Source organism: Leucoraja erinacea, chromosome 5 (assembly GCF_028641065.1).
Source record: "Leucoraja erinacea ecotype New England chromosome 5, Leri_hhj_1, whole genome shotgun sequence".
In the NCBI taxonomy this organism is placed as follows: domain Eukaryota; kingdom Metazoa; phylum Chordata; class Chondrichthyes; order Rajiformes; family Rajidae; genus Leucoraja; species Leucoraja erinaceus.
The window spans coordinates 19,928,760-19,946,232 of NC_073381.1; the positions used below are offsets into that span (position 1 = coordinate 19,928,760).

Below are 17,473 nucleotides of genomic sequence, written 5' to 3' on the forward strand. Positions count from 1 at the left end.
CACCCCCGTTCCTCAGATTCAATATATTTTTACACATAAATCATGAATAAAGATAAGAATTTATACACAGTTTATACTGCCAGCGTTTCGTACGTTTTTTCTTTATAGCGAGTGACCTTTGACAAATCCCATGATTCCTTGTTGTTTTCGGAATACCGAACTCGCTTATTTGCCTGAGGTTTCAAGGGTCACACTCAAAATAGGAGATAAGCCCTTTGGGATTGAGATGAGAAAAAAGATCACCTCTCTAAGGTTACTGAATCTTTGGAAACCTTTACTCGAGAGTGGTAAGGAGATCAGTTGGTGAGTATATTCTAGGCAGAAATCGATAGATTTTTAGATGTTATAAGGGGATCATGGAATAAGAGAATAGTGGAGGAAAATGACACTGTGAAAGGACAACTATGATCTTATTAAATGGTGGAGTCGATAAAACTTGAATGGTTGGCTTTAGTTTCAATTTATTGTGCTATTTATTACATTCTTTTAACTATAACATATTTCAATGGTATCTTGAGGTCTAGATCTCTGGATTTTAAAGGCACATTTAATAACTTTGGTTATTTGCATGTGTACTCACTCCATCTGCAAAATAAGGTGTCTGGTCAAGCTGTGTCCCTCAGGCATATAATTAATAGAAGCCTTCACGTCACAAGCTCTCCTCCTGCTTTAATCTCCTTCATTTTTTTAGTTTTGTTTTCTGTAGAAATCAACAGCATTTTACCCCCCAATAATGCATGAAAAATTATTCACATGCATTTATTCACTATACTAAAATAACAAGAATATGGTTCTACTCGTAAGGAACCTGGGAGGTTGTAAGTAACCACATAGTCATTGTTGACAGAGGGGTTCATAGTAGACCAACTTGGGTCAATTACAGATCCACCCTACTCCACATTCTCATTGATCTTGTCATTAGTGGTTTATATCTGCAAATTAGGCTGTGATCAAGGATTTGTTTGAATGAACCCACGTTAATACCTCAATCATCAAATAGCGTGAGATTTCTGATTAAAAAGACTTACACCAACACTGCGGGCTCACTGCTTTGTCTGCTGAGGTGATAGCAACAAGCAACCAGCAATCCACAGTAAGCAGAAAATAGGGTTGGAATATGCTGGGCATCCCAAGGTCCCTGCAATACAAAGAGAAATATATTGTCTCTTGTTACATCCTCACTTGTTTAATTCAAAGCTCCAACATTCATTTTTCCATTCCATTTGGCTCAAGGACCATATTTTGTTTAGTTTCAGCCACTTACAGCTGACCGAGGTCTTTAAAATAGTTAAAGTTCTGAATAGCTTCCCCATAACAAAGATTATGCCAGTATAGCAGACTGCGGAGGGCTGGGTGATGTGTTTAAACTCTCGGTGGATAAGAAAAGACTGAATATTAGACAGCTCTGTTCGCTCAGATAAAAGAGCCTCTCAAATGTGATGGCTGTTGGCACGGAGGTTGCTGACGCTCTTTTTGAAAGAAATAGTAGGACTGGGAGTTTAAATTCGACCATTATTGTCAGGCATGTTAAACGCACATGTGCACACATTCCAAATGAACCTAATAATTACTGTATATTCCTGTTCCCCTGTAATCTCCCAAACTGGTTTCAACAGCTTGATGAGGTCAGTGTCAAATTTTCCAAAATGCTTTCCCCCACCCCCTCTTTATTTTTTTAAAGTTGGATTGATGTAAATGGAGGGTTGATGCGACCTCTGTGGACTGAAGGGCCTGCTTCTATGCTGCATCTATACCAGTCTATGACATTGCCAGCAGATTATTTAATCTTCGGGACAAAAGTGCTCTGGCCATTATGATAAGAGGCAGTTTTGGTGAACCAACGGGTCTTTGGCTAATTGTCAATATTTTGCTAAATTTTAATATTCATTCATTTGCGATTCAACATGTCATTGAATACTCTAACAAACTTCTATTATCACTGCCACAATCACCACCACTGGTAGTATATTCCAGGCACCCAGCACTCTCTGTAGAAAAAACTTGCCCCCGCACATTTCCTTTACATTTTGCCCCTCTCAACTTAAACCTATGCCCTCTTGCCTTTGACCGGCCTGTCATACTTCCCTGGCAAGGTCGACATCTGACTCTCCAGTTCTATATCAGAGAGATTGGCTCTTTGCTGTCTGAAGTGGTTGATTAAGTTACTCAGTTGAATCAAAGCACAATGAGCAGTTCAAAATGGAAGCTTACAGTACATTTGTAGAGTATGTGGAGGTGTTGGTCAATAAATGCAAACCAGGCTGGAAATTAGGCAAGAAATGGTGTTGGATAGATTGATGGGACTAAATGCTGATAAATCCCCAGGGCCTGATGGTCTGCATCCTAGGGGATTTAAGGAAGTGGCTCTAGAAATCGTGGATGCATTGGTGATAATTTTCCAATGTTCTATAGACTCAGGATCAGTTCCTGTGGATTGGTGGCTAGCCAATGTTATCCTGCTTTTAAAGGAAGGCGGGAGAGAGAAAACGGGGAATTATAGACCGGTTAGCCTGACATCGGTGGTGGGGAAGATGCTGGAGTCAATTAGAAAAGATGAGATAGCCGCACATTTGGATAGCAGTAACAGGATCAGTCCGAGTCAGCATGGATTTACGAAGGGGAAATCATGCTTGACTAATCTTCTGGAAATTTTTGAAGATGTAACTAGGAAAATGGACAAGGGAGAGCCAGTGGATGTAGTGTACCTGGACTTTCAGAAAGCATTTGATAAGGTCCCACATAGGAGATTAGTGGGCAAAATTAGGGCACATGGTATTGGGGGTAGACTGCCGACATGGATAGAGCAGTGGTTGGCAGACAGGAAACAAAGAGTAGGGGTTAACGGGTCCCTTTCAGAATGGCAGGCAGTGACTAGTGGGATACCGCAAGGCTCGGTGCTGGGACCGCAGCTATTTACAATATACATCAATGATTTGGATGAAGGGATTCAAGTTTGCTGATGACACAAAGCTGGGTGGCAGTGTGAACTGTGAGGAGGATGCTACGAGAATGCAGGGTGACTTGGACAGGTTGGGGGAGTGGGCAGATGCATGGCAGATGAAGTTTAATGCGGATAAATGTGAGGTCATCCACTTTGGTAGCAAAAACAGGAAGGCAGATTACTAGTTAAAAGGCGTCAAGTTGGGAAAAAGGGAAGTACAACGGGATCTGGGGGTCCTTGTGCATCAGTCTATGAAAGTAAGCATGCAGGTACAGCAGTGAAGAAAGCGAATGGCATGTTGGACTTTATAACAAGAGGAATCGAATATAGGAGCAAAGAGGTCCTTCTGCAGTTGTACAGAGCCCTAGTGAGACCACACCTGGAGGATTGTATGTAGTTTTGGTCCCCTAATTTGAGGAAGGACATTCTTGCTATTGAGGGAGTGCAGCGTAGGTTTACAAGATTAATTTCCAGGATGGCGGGACTGTCATATGCTGAGAGAATGGAGCAGCTGGGCTTGTACACTCTGGAGTTTAGAAGGATGAGAGGGTATCTCATTGAAACATATAAGATTGTTAAGGGCTTGGACACGCTAGAGGCAGGAAACATGTTCCCGATGTTGGGGGAGTCCAGAACCAGGGGCCACAGTTTAAGAATAAGGAGTAAGCCATTTAGAACGGAGACGAGGAAACACTTTTTCTCACAGAGAGTGGTGAGTCTGTGGAATTCTCTGTCTCAGAGGGCGGTGGAGGCAGATTCTCTGGATGCTTTCAAGAGAGGGCAAGATAGGGCTCTTAAAAATAGCGGAGTCAGGGGATATGGGGAGAAGGCAGGAACGGGGTACTTATTGGGGATGATCAGCCATGATCACATTGAATGGAGATGCTGGCTCGAGGGGCCGAATGGCCTACACCTGCACCTATTGTCTATTGTCTTACGGGCAAATTTTAGCCCTGAAGATCACAATAATGTGTATTAGATCAATATAATAGAATCCTAGAATCATACAGCACAAAAACTGGCCCTTCGGTCCAATTCATCCATGCCGACCAAGATGCCCCATCTAAGCTGTTTATGGGTATTGGTGTGAATGGGCTGCTACTTTTCCTACTATGCAATGATGAGTGCACTTCAAAAGCACTTAATTGACAGTAAAGTGATTTGGCATATTTGTTTTGTTTATGTTCGAGACTACAACCATGATGTTGGTTTTGGCTGCTTTCCTTCTTCCGGAACCAACATGTTCCTGCCCAGCGGCTCAAGCTTAGTAATGTGATACCAATGAGGCCAAACCTCACACCAGCAAAAATAGCAGTAGCCACACACTCTGCCTATGCCTAACCATGATCATCACCCGGCCAGAGTTGAAACTGGAGCTTTGCAAATTCCATCACTTCCATAATATTGCCAAAAATTCAAAATGTACGAACAAATTAGTTAAACACAACTCAGAGCATAAAAAGGGACTATTTTGTACAATTTACAACCCAATTTTTTTTTTTTGATTTACAACTTCCTGATTTAACCACCAATTTAGTTACACTCCACAATTTTCACATGATGTGTCATTCATATTTCAACTTCAAATATATACTCTCCAATTTGTACCAGGCCGATTCACAACTCCTCATTTACACTCTCCCTCTCTTTACATTCCTTGCTTTAATTATATTTTACAACTTGATCCAATCCTCTGGTTTACAACCACCTAATGTACATTTATTTGATGCACATATGAATGGTAGCAATAGGAAAGGAAATAAGACAAAGGGTAAAACTAGAGTAGAAACAAGGAACTCCAGATGCGGGTTACAAAAAAGGACACAAAATGCTGGAGTAACTCAGGCATGGTTAAATTAGCAACTCAACTGTCCAGATAATTGCTTACCTTTACAGTGCCAATACACAGAGCATACAGCAGACATACAGCAAGTAAACTGCGGAAAAAGCCGTAGAGCGATGAGATTAGTCCTGTTGCAGCTGAAAAAAACCATGATTATTACGGCCGTTATTTTTTATTTTAAAACTTCATTAATCTATCTACAATCACTAAACATTTAACACAGTTTAGAGGTTTCTCAAAGGTCATGTATCCTGAGGTCTGAAAATGAAGTACATCTCATCTCAAAAGCTCATTTAATTGTATGCATGTCTTAACTGCATCCTCAGGCTCCTTAATCTCACATTTCTTGGCCACTGGACTTGGCTTGAGATCAGAATTCTCCTGTTTTCTTGCCTTGAGGCGTCCTACTATGTTAAAAACACTAAATAAATGCAAATGTTTGGTGTTATTAATAGCTGTTTTTGCATAAATTCTTATCGATTTCGATCAGTCCATCAGGTTTCTTACCCTCTCTACAACAATTCATCACTAATTTCCAAGATTATGTTGATAAGAGTCATACAACATGGAAAAGGGTCCTTCGGCCCAACCTACCCATGCCGACCGTTTCCCAGGATGGATCTTGGTCCTTTCCCCTCCTCAGTACACTCATCTACCAACCACCTTTTCCTTTTGATTCCCCTCTTTCCCCTCCCTTCCCACCCACATCCCTCCAACATTGAAAGTAGGCATGCAGGCGCAGCAGGCAGTGAAGAAAGCGAATGTTATGTTAGCATTCATAGCAAAAGGATTTGAGTATAGGAGCAGGGAGGTTCTACTGCAGTTGTACAGGGTCTTGGTGAGACCACACCTGGAGTATTGCGTACAGTTTTGGTCTCCTAATCTGAGGAAGGACATTCTTGCCATAGAGGGAGTACAGAGAAGGTTCACCAGACGGATTCCTGGGATGTCAGGACTTTCATATGAAGAAAGATTGGATAGACTCGGCTTGTACTCGCTAGAATTTAGAAGATTGAGGTGGGATCTTATAGAAACTTACAAAATTCTTAAGGGGTTGGACAGGCTAGATGCAGGAAGATTGTTCCCGATGTTGGGGAAGTCCAGAACAAGGGGTCACAGTTTAAGGATAAGGGGGAAATCTTTTAGGACTGAGATGAGGAAAACATTTTTCACACTGAAAGTGGTGAATCTCTGGAATTCTCTGCCACAGAATGTAGTTGAGGCCAGTTCATTGGCTATATTTAAGAGGGAGTTAGATGTGGCCCTTGTGGCTAAGGGGATCAGGGGGTATGGAGAGAAGGCAGGTACAGGATACTGAGTTGGATGATCAGCCATGATCATATTGAATGGCGGTGCAGGCTCGAAGGGCCGAATGGCCTACTCCTGCACCTATTTTCTATGTTTCTATGTTTCTATTAGATTTCACTCCTCCTTTCCTTTCCTTATTTGAGTGCCTTTTGTCTCCTTTTCACTGCTGACCTGTCTTTACCCAGATGCCAATCACGCCCTCTCACCTGCATTACATATCACTTACCCATCTTCCACCTGTCTTTTTGAGTTCCCCCCTCTACTCCTGTCAGTCTGAAGAAAAGTCCCAATCTGTAAGTTCACTTATCCATTCCCTCCCCAGATCCTGCCTGACCCACTGAATCCCTCCAGCATCTTGTGTTCTGATCATGATTCCAGCATCTGCAGTTTCTGGTGTCTCCTCGTATTTCTCTGCAAACCAAAACCCAGCCTGTTGATCAGGTCATGTCTCCTAGAAATCTGGTCATTGACCTCTGGAGATCTTCCTGCCACTAATTATACCACACCACAGATTACACCAACCACAAATTTCACCAATCACAAATTACACTAACCACTCCTATCTCTACGCTAAAATCCACAAGCAGGATATTCTGGTAGGCACATGTTCCCACAGACTTTACTTATTTTTGCTTGTTTCAATTATTTTTCACCTTCTCTTTTCACTTGTAGTTATGACACCTCTGATGCCCCGCTGCCCTTTTGACAGTTTCTTGACCCCCAACTAACCATTTGGTATGGATGTCCAATCCCTCTACACCGTCGAAGGTTCTAAGCTTCCTTTTTAACAAAAGCCCAGTCGGACGCTGTCAACTGTCGTCCTCTTTCACCAGGCTGAATTTGTTTGTACAGTGAACATCTTCTCCTTTAACCTCATTCACTTCCTTCAAATTAAAGCTTTCAGTTATCAGAGGACGCATCGATTCAAGCTCTGCCTGTCTCTTTGTAGGAAATGTGGTGCAGCCCTACTCAGACTTCCTACATTACTTACATACACTGCTTTACATACATACATCAAGGTCTTGTTTTCTTAAAATTCATTGGATATATTTTTTCATGCATATACAGGTGCACAACCTTTTATCCGAAAGCCTTGGGACCAGACACTTCTCGGATTTCGGAATTTTTTGGATTTCCGAATGGAAGATTTTTAGCGTAGATTAGGTAGGTAGCGCGGGCGGCTTGAAAAGTCTGAAGCGGCTGCCTCCTCCCCGGAGACCGGGGAATCATTGTAAATCATTGCTTAAATGTTAGTCAGTTATTTTGGAAGGATTTTATGTGGTGGGGGGTAAAGGGAGAAACTTTAATTCTTAGTCCCCTAACTGGTGGGAGAGGCGGGGAGCGGGCAATGCCTTACCGGGTCGCCGTGCGGTAAGCTCCGGAGCGCTGTGGCCGCCGACTCCCAACATCGCGGAGCTGGGGGCTGCGGGCGTCCGGCCGCGGGTCGCGCTGGATTTGGAGCACCACGCAGCCAGGGGTAGAGTTGCCGGGGTCGGACCTCCAACCGGCGCCGCCCGCGGCCGGACGCCCGCAGCCCCAGCTCCGCGATGTTGGGAGTCGGCGGCCACAGCGCTCCGGAGCTTACTGCACGGTGACCCGGTAAGGCATTGCCCGCTCCCCGCCTCTCCGACCAGGTAGGGGACTAAGAATTAAAGTTTCCCCCTTCACCCCCTCCCCCCTTCACATAAAAGCTCTCCAAACTAACTGACTAACATTTAAGCAATGATTTACAGATGTTTAAGTGTCTCCCCGGTCTCCGGGGAGGAGGCAGCCGCTACAGTAGTACAGACCTGGGTTGACCGTGGGTCGTTTCGGGTCAAGTTTGGCGCTAAACGTGAGCTTTGGTGTGCAGACGACATCCTGGAAAAAATGTCCGGTTTTCGGAGCTTTTCGTTTCCGGAACTCCAGATAAAAGGTTGTGCACCTGTAATGTATCTGTAAAGCCTTTGGTGCAAATTTCCACCCAGTTCTCACTGTCACTTTCTGCAAGTCTGACACTTTTTCATTTGTAAATTTCTTCACCATCTCAGAGTAGGTTAGCGATGAGCATTCATTGAAAAGCTCATGGACTGCAACGAAAATATCAACAACAGCCTCTTTTACCCAGCTTCCTGCAAGAACTGCCCTCTATTCTTTTAGCTCCTCTAGTTCCACCATATCTGTTCTCATGACAACACTTTTCACACATCTTAACTTTGGGATTATTAACCTTTCAACCAGTTTGTTTTTATTTTCTCTTACATAAATACTTCATGCTTTTAAATATCTTACAATCCTTTGCATTGCCAAATGTCAGTTTTCACCCCAGGTACTAAGTGATGCTTGACATCTTACAGATGTCAGTTCTGTCCCAAGAAACCATTTTTCAATGTGAGCCTGTGTACTGTACTTGAGCACATGCAGCATCTCAACTGGGTCTTTCCTGCTCTTCCTCTGATGTCTACTAACTTGCTCAGTGACAATTCACAATAGGACATTGGCTGGTTTTCTTCTCCCTGACCGAAGTCTACCTGACACAAGAAAACTTAACTGCACGGTCTGTCAAAACAGATGGTGTGCTAATTACAATGGTTTGATGAAAAATGTATATACTCCTGTGCAAAGCAAGTTGAATATAGAAAAGATGTTTATAAAATATAGTAACATTTGTTTATATCTCGATACACATTTTAATAATTTTTATTTTACATGTTTATTAAATATTTTAAACTTAAAAGTGAAAATTTTCAGGGTACGTACCAGATCCACCAAAGATGTGCATGTCGACTTGTTCCAGCAAATACGTAACAAAAGTATTAATCTGTGGAAGAAGGCCCAGGAGGAAAATGAGAGGGAAGCATTGTGTGAACCCTGAAACACAAGAGAAAACACCTTGAGGGAAACACAAATGCAGAGGGAACAGGGAGAGAGGACACGGCAAAAACGACAGAAACCATGGCACAGCAAGAGCAACAAAAACAAGGACACAAGATCAAAGGGAATGGAGGACGCAGTCAGAACAAAAAGAGGTGGATACTAGTGCAACAAGAAGAGGTCACAGCAATAGCAACAAGAACAGGGAACATGGCAAGGGTAACAGGACCTTAGGGGTCCTAAAAGAAGGACCTAGCAAAGGCAACAGGAATAGCAGGCAGAAACAAGGAACTGCTGGTTTACACAATAGAACACAGAGTGCTGCAGTACCTCTGTGGAGCAGGCAGCATCTATGCAAAACATCGATGGGTGATGTTATGCGTTAGGACCCTTGTTCCTGGAAGAAGGGTCCCAACCCAACACATCACCTATCTATGCTCTCCAGCTCTCTGCAGTGCACTGTTCGCAGGATCATTCTGAGAGAGTGTTGCACCTCTGGAAAGACAGCACTAATGGACTGCCTTGCAGGCTCAGGGCAGAACTGCACCAGAAGATAGGCAATAATGAGGCTCAGGACTGAGCAATCACTGCACTGATGGAAGACAGTGGTACTCTGTTGGTATTGTCTTCACTTGGACGATGCTCTGCCTTCTCCCTCAGAGTGTGAAAGATCCCATGTGATTAGTCAACAAGATGTCGCTGACAGCTCGACTGCCAATGGCCTGTTGTTGGGGACAGTATGGGATCTGAGAATTGTAGAGTTAGTGGGGGCTAGATTCAAAATATCCTTGGATGTAGTAGGAATATCATACAAATCTGACTATTTGCAGAACCACAACTACAGATTATTCCATACTCCCAAAAGCAAATTACTGAACATGATACAGTTCATCTGGTTTGACTCTGCCTTCTGGGAATAATTTCTACTGATTACAGTCATAAACATCTCTCCACACTTCCCCAAGGAACGTCCGTTCATATCTTTTGCCAGAAAAGGAAATTGTATTGATTTTCTGAAAAAAATGTTCCTCTACTTCCCTCTCTAAGTCCCAGTGGCACTGATTTCAGAAGACATGGCAATATTACAAAGTTCATACTAAAAGCTAAATCCTTAATCTGAGATGTCACTTGGTTGTACAAAAATATTATCCCGTTTTTGTGTAGAATCAAATGGACATCAGCTCCTTCTAATACCTAAAGCTACAGATAATACTCAATGCAATAAAATTGTATTTATATTTATGGAATCAGATGGAATGGTACATATAGCTTGCAGCAATAGATAGGAAATGACAGGCATCGTCAATAATAGCATACAGTACTTCTCCCAGACTACTGGGCATGTTTGGCGAGCCATTGTCAGTAGCATCCTCACTTCCACCTTGGAACTCCTCCCATGTCCTTGGGCACTGAGCTGTGTATTTTCTTAATAATCTTGAGGACATTGTGAAATTACAATTTGATACTGCTTTTTTCCCCCAGAGTGAGGCCACATGCAAATTGGAGGAACAGTACCTCATATTTCGCTTGGGTAGCTTACATCCCAGTGATATGAACATTGATTTCTCTATTTCAAGTAACCCCTGCATTCTCGCTCTCCCCCCCAAAGCCACCTTAGAAGTCCTACTAGTTTGCATCCTTGTATCCCTTTGTTACCATCTCTTCCCCTGACAACAATGGGCCATTATGGGTTCCACCCTTCCTTGGTCATCTGTTGTCGGCTCTGATTTGTTCTGGCCTATTTCTATCTCTAGTTTTCCACCCCCCCCTACTTTCAGTCAGAAGAAGGGTTCCATCCTTGGGAATGCCACCCATCCTTTTTCTCCAGAGATGCTGCCCACTGGCCCACTGAGTTACTCCGGAATTTTGTGGCGATTTTCAGTCTAAAACAGCATCTACACTGATTTGTTAAAAACTAATCTTGAGCAGTCTTTCAAATCTGAACTGAAAATCAAAGAAAAATTGGGATACTGGAAATCAGAAATAAGAACAAGGAGAGCTGTGAATACATAGCTGGTTAGACAGCATCTGTGGAGAGAGAAACAGAGTTAATGTTCCAGGCCAATGGCCTTGGGTGACGTGAAGTTTCCTTTTCACAATTACCACTGAAGCACTTTATAGGCTAAACAGATGTTGGCTCACCAATAATAAAATCTCTTGCAGCTCCTAAGTTTTCTGAAGATATCAATCTAAATCCATACAGAGTAGAAGATGGGAGTTGAGTGCATTTACTGCCGAGATCCAAAACCCACACAAGGCCACAGCAGATGGAAAAATAAATAGATCTGCTGTATGCAACAATTCTATTGTGCCCCTAGGAGAAATGTGAGGAAAAGCATAGACAGTTAAGAAAACACACTGGATTCATGGCAAAGATTACATTAAAAAACGTAGATGTTTTTTAAATTAATTGTTTGACCTCTGCTAGTATTCTCACCAATTCTGGATGCCGTACCTTCGAAAAGAGATTTGAATGGTGTCTGGAACAGTGGGCTTTAATTCCATGGACGGACAGTAGAAGCTGGGATATTCTCCTAGATCAGAGGTAATTTAATAAAAGTACCAAAGTCATGATGGGCTTTAATAGTTAATGCTGTTTCCACTGCCAGGTTGGTCAGTAACTGGAGGACACAGACTTACGGAACCAAGGATGGAAAATGAGGAGAATCTGTTTTTAATGCAGCAAGTTGTGATGGTTGGGAATACACTGGTAAAAAAAAAGGGTATTAAGAGTTGCCTCAATAGGTTTTGGAAGGAAATTGGATAACTACTCAAAATGAATTAGAATTGCAGAGTTTCCAATGTTGCAGCTGTGGTTGGAAAACGATTCCAAAGGGCCAGCACAGATAAAAAAATGTGTTAACTAGGGTGTCTATGTATACTAGCCACAATTATCTCAAAACATTTCTCTTTCTTTTCAGAGACAGCCTTCCTGTAAAGAGCTTCCTGGGATATTTCTGATCAATGGTTCAAAGATGTCAGTCTTAAACATGAAGAGATGAACAGATAAAGTTGAAAGATTATTGGAATTTAGTTTGGTTTGGTTTAGTTTGGTTTGGGTTAGACATACAACATGAAAACAGGCCCTTTGCCCATCGAGTCCCAACCGAGTTGGTGGGAATGTGAGCTGAGGTGACTATCAGATCAGGGCAGGCTCAATGAACTACATGGCCTTCTTCTGTTCCTAAATCAAATGCACCAACCACTTTGTCAGGAAACCTGTCACGTGAAACACGTTTCTGGAGATTTGCCACCTGCGGAAGGTGGTGGACGTTGCCCTGTAAGCATGCAGCAGATCAAGAGTGGAACTCACAGTTACAGGCATTGTCTCTAGTGTTTATTATATTTCCCCACCATGGGCAGGAGCATGTGAACAGCAATCCTTCCCACCCCACTGCTCTAAGAGACATATCATTCAGCTCTATAGTGCTTGCAACTCAAACAAGAAATATTAGACATAACATAAGCTGCACCATCTCTGGGTGGACAAAATTCCAAGAGTTTTGATTACTTGTCCCCTCATTTTCAACTGCCCCAACCAGCTATTAGCCATGTTCATCTATTCCAACCAGTATATAGCCATGATCTTCTGTCCCTACTATTAAAGCAGGTCCTCCCTCCCATCTTCCAAAATTCCTCGATACAGAGCTAAAATTGTTTGGATTTGGATTGTTCAGAAAGGGGAAGGTGTTAAGTTTGTTCAATTGGATGTCTGGCAAAATAAAAATCAGTTGTACTGTTTGAGTAGTGCATGGTGCTTTGGGGCTAAGGCAAGCCAAATGGAATTGATTCATCTCTGATGTCCAACACTAAAGAAACATCTGGTACGTCTCGACCCAAAACGTCGCCTATTCCTTCTCTCCGTAGTTGCTGCCTCACCCGCTGAGTTTCTCCAGCATTTTTTTTCTACCGTTGGTTCAACTATTGGGTTATTTTGTTCTCTTGTGTGGAACCTCTGTTCCCAGTTTATAACACAATTGCTTAAAAGTGGGGAACGCAGAACCCACAACTACAGATTATAATGAGGCAAACCCGGATACAAGACAGAGGAAGGAATTAAAATAAAAATAAAAATAAATGAAGAAGTGAGAGTTGAGGTTCACTTTGAAGCATCCGTGTTTGACTGCATATACTATAGAACTATGTACTTTGCTCTCCCTGCATCACACCATGTCTCCGCAAACCTCACCAGGTCTATGTTGCAGCTCATACTTTCCACTCATCTGTAATCCTCCACTTTCCTTATCTTCATAATTGGTGCCAAAGCCTTTGTCCTGTCCCAGGAATTTGAAACACCCTCAGCATCTCTTCATGCCTTTAGAAACCTCTTCAAACCATGGTTCTGGAGCTGCTTGAACTCTCTTTCCAAACCCATGCCCACTGTTGTGTCTTCCCAACAAAGTATTTTGGGACTTTTAGCTTTACTTGTTCCATTTGCTATTGGCTGGTAAAATAAAACTACAATGCCTTATCTCAAAATTATTTGGTTCACTCCCATTCAAACCCTATCAGTAAAACTTCATTCTTCTAAACATCTTAATTCTTATACTTCATCCTCAGAAAACACCGAATCAACTATGCCAAACATGCAAGATCAATTGGGACATAATCTCTCATGTGAATCTAACCAAACAAATTTTCTAAAGGTAATACCTCAGATGGGGGGCTGAGTGGGGGAGATCCATTGTTTGAGAAGCTGAAATGATTGCAACCACTTTTAGCCACTTGTGCGATCTATTTATCTCTCTCTCTCTCTCTCTCTCTCTCCTGCTGAGATCCACTAAAGCCATAGATCTCAGCAGGAGGCTGAGGTGGATTAGCAATGAAGCTAATTTAACTTAACAAGAAATGGCAGAGGCTGTTAAAAACAGCAACAACGATTGGTCTCAATGTCACCCCAGCTGTGATACTGAAGGTCTGTGGTTCAGAAGTAGTTTCAGGCAATCAGAGTAACCCTGGGTATCACCGATGATGAAATGTTGCCTAGTTGTATTTTACCCAGACAGATCAGGACAAATCAAATGCAGCCAATTACTGCCACATCAGTCGGCTCTGAGTCACCAACAAAGACATGGAAAGTGTCATTGATGGTACAGTCAAGCAACACTCACTAACCCACTCAAAGGTGCTCAGTTTGATTTCTACCAAGACCACAACACTCCAAACCTCACTTGGCCAAAACAGTTGCATTTCCAATCCTTTGGAATAATTTGTCGATGGATTATGGGCAACATTATAAAATACAATTCCTGTTATTTGTGCTTGAATGAAGGTGTGAAGGTGATGATGAACAGCTGCACTCTCTGTGGTGAAAGTGCATTGACGGTGCTGTCAGATTGTGAGTTCCAGGTTTTTCACCCAGTCATATTGAAGAATGGTAATATTCTTACCACGTTACAATGGCATCTGACTTGCAGGATAACCTCAAGGTGTGTTCCTTTCCCACACCCTACCTCCAAAGCTGCATCATCCCCTTTCATCCTCTTCAACCTCCTGCTTCCATCCAACTATTTTACCCATCATATTTCCCCTTCACGATCTGGTTCCAACTGCCCTTCACCTCTCCCCTAATGGTTCCCACTATCACCTTCCTTACTCATCAGATTTTAACACAGGTAGCCTTTGTGTTCCTGCTTATCATCCACCTATCTGGCACCTTCATCCTCTACCCGCACCCACCCACCCACCTCTCCAACCTCACACCACCTGACTCCTTCTGCCTCCACCTATCATCCACCTGCCTCTGTTTCCCAACTCCACTCCCTGCCCTCTACCACCTGCCTCCATCTTTCTATCATCCTTCACTCTTCCTCTGTCCACCAATCAACCATCCCTGGTTCACCACTCCCCACACCTGCTCCTGATGCAGGGCTTCAACCCAAAACATCAACAATTTCTTCCACCCACAGAAGCTGCTCGGTCCACTGTTCCTCCAGTAGTTTGTTGTTCCATATTCCAGGCTCTGCAGTCTCTCGTGTCCCCATACCTTCAAGATGGTTGGCAATCACAACGTTCTTGTTGCCTTCCTGTCTAGACAGTGGAAATAGTGGATTTAAGATTTGAAGCCGTCTAGCTGAATCTTTGCAGCATAACTTGCAGATACTCATGTAGTCTCAACATGTGTGGTACAGGGACTATTTGTTTAAGTTGATGGATAGGGCATCAGTCAGACTAGCTACTTTGTGCTAATAGTATCGACCTTCTTCAGTGGAACTGTGGTCAGCCAGGCAAGGATAGAGTATACTATCATCTTCTGACCTTCCCCTTGCAGGCGATGGAAACGATTTGGGGAATTGAGTGTGATATGCAATGCAGGAAACCCAATATTGATACGGCTGTGTCTGCTACGCTTCAGGTCAATAGTACCCTTGAGTTGGTGACAGTGGGTGATTCACTGATAGCAATGTTGTTGAATGATTAGACTTTTTTTAATGTTAGTCATTTCCTGGCACTTGTGTGACTTGAATGTTACTTGTCATTTATTAAGCCTGAATGTCCAGGTCCTGCTGCATGCAAGCATGGAATTCTTCATAATCACAGCGCCAAATGAAACTGAACGTTGTGCAATCAACATCAAGCATGCACGCATTTAAGATTATGGTGGAAGGAAGTTCATTAAGAAAGCAGCTGAAGACAGTTGGGCCTGTGAGACTGCCCTGAATACCACTGGCACTAATATAGAAACATAGAAAATAGGTGCAAGAGGAGGCCATTCGGCCCTTCAAGCCAGCACCGCCATTCATTGTGATCATGGGTGATCGTCCCCAATCAATAACCCGTGCCTGCCTTCTCTCCATATCAATTGACATTAGACAATAGGTGCAGGAGTAGGCCTTTCGGCCCTTAGAGCCAGCACCACCATTCAATGTGATCATGGCTGATCATCCCCAATCAGTACCCCGTTCCTGCTTTCTCCCCATATCCCCTGACTCCGCTATCTTTAAGAGCTCTATCCAGCTCTCTCTTGAAAGCATCCAGAGAACCTGCCTCCACCGCCCTCTGCGGCAGAGAATTCCACACACTCACAACTCTCTGTGAGAAAAAGTGTTTCCTCGTCTCTGTTTTAAATGGCTTACCCCCTATTCTTAAACTGTGGCTCCTGGTTCTGGACTCCCCCAAACATCCGGAACATGTTTCCTGCCTCCAGCGTGTCCAAACCCTTAACAATCTTATATGTTTCAATAAGATCCCCTCTCATCCTTCCAAACTCCAGCGTTTACAAGTCCTGCTGCTTCATTCTCTCAGCATATGACAGCTCCACCATCCGGGAATTAACCTTGTAAACCTACGCTGCACTCCCTCAATACCAAGAATGCCCTTCCTCAAATTAGGGGACCAAAACTGCGCACAATACTCCAGGTGTGGTCTCACTAGGGGTCTGTACAACTGCAGAAGGACCTCTTTGCTCTTATACTCGACTCCTCTTGTTATAAAGGCCAACATGCCATTCGCTTTCTTCATTGCCTGCTGTACCTGCATGCTTACTTTCATAGACTGATGAACAAGGACCCCCAGATCCCGCTGTACTTCCCCTTTTCCCAACTTGACGTCATTTAAATAGTAATCTGTTTTTGCTACCACAGTGGATAACCTCACATTTCTCCACATTAAACGTCATCTGCCATGCATCCGCCCACTCCCCCAACCTGTCCAAGTCACCCTGCATTCTCATAGCATCCTCCTCACAGTTCACACTGCCACCCAGCTTTGTGTCATCTGCAAATTTGCTAATGTTACTTTGAATCCCTTCATCCAAATCATTGATGTATATCCATTGACTCCACTAGCCCCTAGAGCTCTATCTAACTCTCTCCTAAATCTATCCAGCGATCTGGCCTTCACTGCCCTCTGTGGCAGGGAATTCCATAAATTCACAAATCTCTGGGTGAAAACGTTTTTTTTTCTCATTTCAGTCTTAAATGGCCTCCCCTTTATTCAAAAGGGCCTGTCCCACGAGCATGCGACTCCATGCGGCAAGCGCGACCTATAGGGCCGGTCCCACCAGCATGCGTCTGCATGCGGCAAGCGCGACCTAACGTGGTCGCTTGAGCCGTACGGCCTCGCGGGGCCGGTCCCACTTCGATCGCTGGAGCCGTATGGAGTTGTGCGGAGCTGGTCCCGACATCGCGCGGGGCTCCGAAAAACTGACCGTGTTCAAAAATTCCACGCGGCAACGGCCTGCCGGCCCGCAGCCGCCTCGACGCCATACGTCAGGCGCGAACTTCGCTCGAACTTCATGTCACTCAATCAACCTCCGCGCGGCCCCCGCTTCTGGTTTGGTCGCGCTTGCCGCATGCAGGCGCATGCTGGTGGGACAGGCCCTTTACGTCGCGCTTGCCGCATGGAGGCGCATGCTCGTGGGACAGGCCCTTAAGATTGTGGCCCCTAGTTCTGGACTCGCCCAACATTGGGAACATTTTTCCTGCATCTAGTTTGTCCAGTCCTTTTATAATTTTATATGTTTCTATAAGATCCCCCCTCATCCTTCTAAACTCCAGTGAATACAAGCCTAGTCTTTTCAATCTTTC

The 17,473-nt window shown here is 43.7% G+C and overlaps 1 protein-coding gene across 1 annotated transcript in view; it reads right to left on the minus strand.

The window, feature by feature from the left end:
• The window catches only part of LOC129697010 (pecanex-like protein 1), a 215,937-nt gene that overhangs the window by 101,377 nt on the left and 97,087 nt on the right, over positions 1–17,473 (minus strand). The window contains 4 exon segments of the mRNA XM_055635197.1: positions 1,029–1,138; positions 4,830–4,921; positions 8,832–8,942; positions 11,088–11,259. Of these exon segments, the coding sequence (XP_055491172.1) occupies positions 1,029–1,138; positions 4,830–4,921; positions 8,832–8,942; positions 11,088–11,259 (485 nt within the window).